General features: G+C 35.6%; 1 protein-coding gene across 1 annotated transcript in view; it reads right to left on the reverse strand.

The window, feature by feature from the left end:
• LOC117104569 (acid-sensing ion channel 1C-like) overlaps positions 1-3,486 on the reverse strand; it is a 7,810-nt gene extending 4,324 nt beyond the window's left edge. The window contains exons 1-3 of the mRNA XM_033245422.1: positions 3,370-3,486; positions 2,728-2,826; positions 2,487-2,580 (exon numbers count right to left, since the gene is read on the reverse strand). Of these exons, the coding sequence (XP_033101313.1) occupies positions 2,487-2,580; positions 2,728-2,826; positions 3,370-3,486 (310 nt within the window). The remainder of the gene's footprint in view (positions 1-2,486; positions 2,581-2,727; positions 2,827-3,369) is intronic.
• Positions 3,487-7,706: the final 4,220 nt, after the last annotated feature.

Genomic DNA, 7,706 nt, shown 5'->3' on the forward strand with positions numbered 1-7,706 from the left:
AAAAAAAAAAAAAAAACAAAAAAAAAATAAATAAAAAAAAAACAAATAAAATGATAAAAAATAAATTAAAAAATTTTAAAAAATAATAAAACAATGATAAAAAAGATAAGAAAATAATAAAAATATAATAAAAGTATAATAAATAAAATAATAAAAATAATAATAAAAATAATAATAATTTCATAATAATATAATAAAAAAATAATAATAATAATAATAGTAGGACAGTGATATATTCGCTATTGACAATCCTTGGCACATGTATTGTGTGCCTATATAAATAAATAAAATAAATTAAAAAATAACAAAACTCATATTGTCCCTACCCCATGGTGTTAGAATTAGGAGCCTAAACGAACATTCATTCTTTTATACAGTATTCTGTGCACCATGTTAAAATTCTACACACAAAACAATCAATTCACATTTTCGTAGACTACGTGGGAACAATTATATCATTACTACTCAATTGATTTATAGTACAGTACTGGCAGTTACAATCCCTTCAAGTACTCAACATCCTATTGGCGCAGCATAAGCCTATTCTATTTGTATAAATTGTGTAATCATGCACAACCATTCATATCAATTTATAAAACAACTATAAGTATAACAGGAGTCTCTAAATATCACAACCAAAATGGCATAGTTACTTAGTAATACAGTATGTATCTACAGCACTAGCATTATGAATAGATGTTTAAATGTAGCATATCAAAACTAGGTCAGTCAACCACCGAGCGCATTTCTTCATTGCGGTGAAATGTAATACTCTACTGTACTGTACTACCTTTAAGACAGTGTGGAAAGCACATTGTCATCTAGCTCAGCCCTATAGCAATGTAACAATTTGCCTTTATCACACGTAAATGTACAGCAACCATTATGATACCTCATCTAATATATGCTGCATAACAAAAGTAATACAATATCATCATCTCAGAATAAAACTTCAACTTACACATGAAAAATAAAGGAATCTTGAAGATCGGTCAAACGAATTATGTTGACAGTGGAAAGCACATTGTCATCTAGCTCAGCCCTATAGCAATGTAACAATTTGCCTTTATCACACGTAAATGTACAGCAACCATTATGATAGCTCACCTAATATATGCTACATAACAAAAGTAATATAATATCATCATCTCAGAATAAAACTAAAATAAAAAGGAATCTTGAAGATCGGTCAAACGAATTATGTTGACAGTACCAATTTTTGTGACCAACAGTGATACAGCGAGAAAATGTTTCCGCAAGCATTTGAGAATGTTAACCAATTTATACAACAAATCCTTTACACACACACACACACACACACACACACACACACACACACACACACACACACACACACACACACACACACACACACACACACACACACACACACACACACACATATATATATATATATATATATATATATAAATATATATATTGCATATATATATAACTTCATGCGCATTCTGGTTTTTTATTGGGGTTCAATGTGGTTATGTTTACTAATTATGTTTTTACACATGGCATACTGTAACTGTAACTGACTTTTACATTGTTTTTATTAAATATTTTATGCAGCACGTGACCGTCGGGAGAGTGTTTTTTTATATTAAAAGTAGAAATGTTCTTGAAACATTGGTCTGGATATTCATAATGTAGGGTTCCTGTGTTTTCCGGATGTGGGATGCTGGTTGTAGGGTAGATTGTCGTTGTATCCGCTGGATACATACATACATACACACACACACACATACATACATACATACACACACACACACACACACACACACATATATATATATATATATATATTCACAAAAAGATTTACTCTTCAAGAATAAAATAACGATTAAGACATAAGAGACGGATCAAATTTGTGTGGAGACAATATGCAAAACTCATTAACATCATATGGGAAAACATATTAATATGTCTGAAGATAAATTGTATAACCAACTTTATATAGTATATATAGTTATAGACCAACTATCATCTACGGTGCACAAACCTGGATACTAACAACTAAATTTGAGAATGGTTTTTGCCGCAGCACAACACAATATGGAAAGAAACATGTTACTATTGTTAGATTTAAATTACATGCCGAAACAAATAGGCCAATAATAAATAAAAAATAAGCAAGCAAGCAAGCAAGCAAGTCAGCAAGTCAGCAAGTCAGCTAGTCAGTCAGTCAGTCAGTCACAACACAATATGTGATAGGGAAAGAAACATGTTAGACATAATTACATACAGAAACAAAAGACAAATATATTAGTGGATTAGGGGAAAAACCCAAATTCAGGACATAATGGAAATAATTAAACCACGAAATGGAAATATGCAGAACATGTTAGCAGAATGTCACACAACAGATGGAAAGCAGCAGCACAATGGAGACCCATGGATGGTAAAAGGAATAGGGAAGACAGCGTAAAAGATGGAGAGATAGGTCGATAAGTGTTGGGCAACATATTCGGATTTACATTCGTCAATACAGAGTGGCTCTGTATAAACATTTGAGTACTTAAGAGGTCGGTTTGTACACTTAGAAGGATACGGATCCGGGAGATTTTTAATCTAGTGATATATGCAAATGAGATGAAACATAATCATTGTTAGGCAGAATCAACAAATAAGACTAGGCCTATATAGTAAATTGTAGTCACATGTGTCTAAAAGATTTATTGTTAAGTATTTTAATAAATTAGTATTGTTGACACTTGCATAAACACCATTTAAAGCAATTTGGGTTAAAAATCCAGGAGCAATAGAAAAGCCGAACGTTGTCACCAACGGATACTCGTCTTGTGGATGTATCAACATCTACAGCAGATGAGATACGTTTCATTGATATTATACAAATACAAATATGCAACACGTATACAAATTCTCAAAATGTAAATGTATTTTCTTTTTTCCCTCTTTTTCTATTTTTTTTGTTGTAAATTCTCATTTAAAAGAATCATCCTCCTTTTATATATTGCAGTGTATAATTAAGATTTTCTGATGTATTTTGTTATATATTGGACCAATTAAGATTGAATTGAAGTTTTAAACCTTTCGTGAGAGTATAGAATTACAAAACGGTTTACTATCCTTAATAATAAAGGTGTATGATTATAGAAATGATATAATTTAACAGTCAGTCAATTGGTAAGAACATTTTATCCATTCTACTTTTCAGTTGAAATTTTTCCTTCTTTTAATTTTCAGTTCAAATCTAATAAGGTATTGAAATATTCAAAATAGCATAATATTGATTTTAAATAACCATTCATCGTATTGATAGATGTTGCTATCCGTCTTATGCTGTAACGTGAAGGCTTCCATCAATTAAACATAATATGGAATACATTAAAAATATACCTTGATCCCAGCGGCTTCGTCTGTCGCATCAGTGCATTCTGTCTTATTTATGTCGATCTGTAGTCTTAATCCGCTTCTTGAGCCCGCATTGGCAATATTCAGTGGTGCTGTTGCCATTGAACGTATAACATACGCCGAAGTCGTACAAATGGGTAGTGAAATTTTCTGGCCCACACGGGTAGTAATATTGCCACTTACAATGTACGAGAATATCCTCAATTGGATGACTTAATGTGTACAACATTTCAGTGAAGTTCAAATTGTTGTATGGTGTAAAATTAACGAACTTTCACGAAAATGGTCAAAAAAGTAGTTCTCTTCTTCTGACAACTTCGACGCCCGGATTTGGTTGTAGTTACAGAATGTTACAGCCGGGAAAGCTATCATTTTGTTAGGATAGATTGAATTTACCGTCGTAACAGGAAAACTGTAGTACTTTGATATACTCAAGTACAGTGTAAATGACAGGATTAAAATTGCCGATAATACCAAAATAATCCACAAACACCTGAAAATCATTTAGGAAAACGTAAACAGCTTTTATTTGACAATATATAGTGGAATTTTGCAACATAAAACTAATTTTTGTTGAAAGCAAACAAACATTGTGACATTCATTCGAGGTATACTGATAAAAATAATGATAATAGAATCGATGTTTTTCGGTTCCGGGTTCGAGAGAACAGTTGGGAGTGTTGCAAATATTATCAGCAGTGTACTCAATGATAATTAATGCAGAGCGAATTAATATCAACATAAGTTCAACAGTAGCTTGGATTAGACGTACTACAGTATTTAGTTTTGTACTACATGGTGCAACATTATGTTAGTATGTTAGTTTGTGGGTGTCTATGTATTTATCAGTGGCTAAGCGTAGGAACAAAATATTAGGTATCTGTTCCCTAAGGCAAGCGAGCGAAGCGACCATTTAGGCTAGGAACAAGAGGGGCCACCAAAGCTCCCCCGTGATGTCCATGAGGATACGCCCCTTGGGAACTACGAATATTCGAAAAAACTTGGATAAAGTATATTAGTTGTTTGATAGGCACCACGCTACATGTAACATGACTTCATTATTGTTGTCAGGGGTTTATTTAAGAATTTGAGTAGCAAGAGAAATTTGAAAGTAACAGGAGAGTAAATTGAAATAGGCAGGGGTATAGGGGGCCGCCTAGGCCCCCATCGCGGTCCAGGGGCAGAGCCCTGGTCGGGGGTCAAGGGCGCGGAAGCGCCATTGCGCTCCAGGGTTTTAGAGTTTTTTAAGCCCATTTGATGGCATTTCTCTACATAATTTTTTTTTTAAGTTTTTCAGAATCAGTTACTGAGCTCTAAAAAAGTTGATATTTTTACATATTCTTCATACATAGGCCTACCTAGCCTAAATACTGTAAACCAGAAACTTTCGCGAATTGATAATTTCGGCCGTTTTCGCGACATTATTTCGGCCGTTTTCGCGACATTAAACTTTCGCGAATCTCAAAAAGCCTAAATTTAATTCATGAGAGGAATATCATACAATAGCTGAAAATATCGTATCGTGAGTTTAGGCCTAGGTTAGCTAGGCCTACAGCCACTGTGTAGGCTACAGTATCTAGGCCTAGGCAGGCTAAGGCGCCATAAGCCTGCCAGGACTTAACTGGCTATCCCAGGTAAGAAAGAGACAAGTTTACACACATACAGTACTCACTCATATGATATTCCTTAATTTTGTATGGTATTCAAGCATCCTACAAAATGAACAATGTTTATCAATGTTTTTTTATTAACAAACTATTTTCCTGTAGGCCTAATATCGATTCAAATACATTGATTGATGATAATTGAACATCGTGGTATGTCATATGGTACGGAAAATTAGTTTCCCATTTGAACTTCTTAGTATACAGCACAGTGGTTGCACATGTGCAATCACATGCAGTGATGATCAGAACCTCCTTGATTATTATACTTACTGAGTAGGTTAGAATAGGCCTAGAATTTACGAATTTTTCGAGCTCAACATCGGAATTTAAAGTCAGAATATTGATTCAATAATTGAAATACATTCTTTTTTAAGTTTATACACATTTAATAAAACCCACCAATTTTATTGGGGATTCACCATTTAGGTCTATGCCCTAGATCTGCGTTGAAAAAAAACAGTGCCACCTCCCATTTATGTGTTGTTCACAACTTGGGGTCAAAGGTCACATAAGGGGCATTAGGGTAAAAAAAAATCGTATAAAAGACTACTTGTCTTACAAATAACGGAGCACAGTCTTGTCCTTTTCACATATACATTGGCATAAGGCAGAGTCTATAGGGCTGTCTCTTATACACATCTAGATGTGTATAAGAGACAGGCCCAATGTACGGAAAAAGAGTTTGGGCGATGTATATAGTCATCACCTGAGCACGTGGTGGAGGAGAAATTTCTATTATCTTATTGGCTAACATGTGATTTGGAGGCGTGGCTTCTTTGATGGACTCACCCAGGCGCGACTGCCGAACTTTGAACTTTAACTTTGTTTACGCCGCGAGTTCATGAAATGGAGTATGAAAATTGGTAGACATTTTAAGGAACTTTCAACAGAAAGGAACATCGAAATGAGTGCATACTATTGCAAATTAACTTCGTGTAGGTAAATAAGGTTCTTTACAGGCCTGTTGCGCTATTTATATTGGTGGTTTTTGTATTAATTTTTGTACAGCATTGATTGAAGTAGCCGGCGAAAACATCGTAGTAGCCGATCGAATGCGCCGGCGGCCGGCTCTTAAATAAACCCCTGGTTGTAATGCCCAAGCAAATGTCGAAGTTGACTTGCACGTACGATAACAATGAATTCTATACATCATGAGGGTAGGCTTATGCTTGATGAACTAAGAGTACTAGGCCTAGGCTAGACTTGCCACAAGTCTCTAATTATAGGTTTTCCTAGTATTAGTTAATTTTGGAGAGGCTACCAGCGACGGTATATATCGAGAAACTTTTATGCGAATTAGAAAAATCCAAGAAAAAGTATACTATGAAACGCCAAGTAAATAGGTAATATGGAACGCCATTGGTGTCAAAATAGATTTAAAGACAAAGATTAGGGACTGGAACCCAGTCTAGGCCTAGGCCTAAATTAGGCCTAGTCGTCGACCTGTTGTTTTGGACTACATCGTCATTGCTATAAAATCAGTTTTTATGAATAATAATAAAAAAGATGAAAAGTGTTTGACTAAGCCCTGAATAGGCCCAGGAGGCCGGGCCTACGCTTGGCCTTTGTAGTAGTTCTAGGGTAGTGAGCTAGGATAGCGAGCGACCGCTCGTTTACATGAGAATGAATTTAGGACTTTCCAGTGACACAATTCGTTTTACGGTGATTTCAAAGTGTTAGTCGTGTTGTATGCTTCGTGCGCATTATGCTAATGGGCCTAAAACATTACAATAATATTCAGATCTTACTGATTACTTATACTACAGAAATTCAAGGTTTACCGATTGTACGGGAGGTCCTATCTTACTAAGATTCACGATACAATGACTTTTACATTGAGTATGATTTTGGACACTATCGACGCATCATACTCCTAGCACTAGTAGATACCCTATTTCATCTGTGAGCACCATGTAACGGGGAAAATCTGTTTATTATTATGAAGAAGGCGTTTCAGTATTAAATAAGCATACCTAATGTAACCTTTGAACTTTCAAGGACTCTATTATGGGATGTTCCCGCGGAGTCTTGCTCTCTCGTGGGGGTTCGTCGACTAGCCAAGCTGCGTCTTGTTGGAGGCTCACACTTTGTATAGAATAAAACCGTTAACATCCAGCTTACTTGGTGTCTGGCTCATTCATTGAAGTCCGAACTCATCTAGTAACATCCATAGAGAGTTACACTGGTGCCGTGACCTGGTGTTATCTTCTTTTACCGGAGATAACCGAGCCGCATCATCATCAGTAGTGTGCAACCTCATCATCAGCTAGCCGACCAGACTCATCCCACATCACGCGCAGCGAAGATTGTATCTTTTCATGTGTCAATTTTCCCTAGGCCACAGTATCTATAATTTTTTTTTTTAAAGCCTGTGGTATATATATCCTTGTAGGTTATATGGTTTCCGTCCTAACGTACTTTATTTCGTATATCCCCCATAATTTTGTTATTTCGTCCGTCTACCTGTACACGTATATCATCTGTGTAGGCCTACCTACGCTCGCTGAGCGTGAATCAGCTTATTCATTTTGCATTTGTTGCTAGGTTACGTACTTCGTTGTTAGTATTGCTAGGCCTAGGCTCGCTATAGTTATGGCGCCGGGTAAAAATTCTAAGAAATCCTCATCTCCTCCCCCTGACCTTAATCAGGGTAGT

This window comes from Anneissia japonica, unplaced genomic scaffold, assembly GCF_011630105.1.
Source record: "Anneissia japonica isolate Jap-2015-1 unplaced genomic scaffold, ASM1163010v1 scaffold287755_len519135_cov135, whole genome shotgun sequence".
Lineage (NCBI taxonomy): Eukaryota > Metazoa > Echinodermata > Crinoidea > Comatulida > Comatulidae > Anneissia > Anneissia japonica.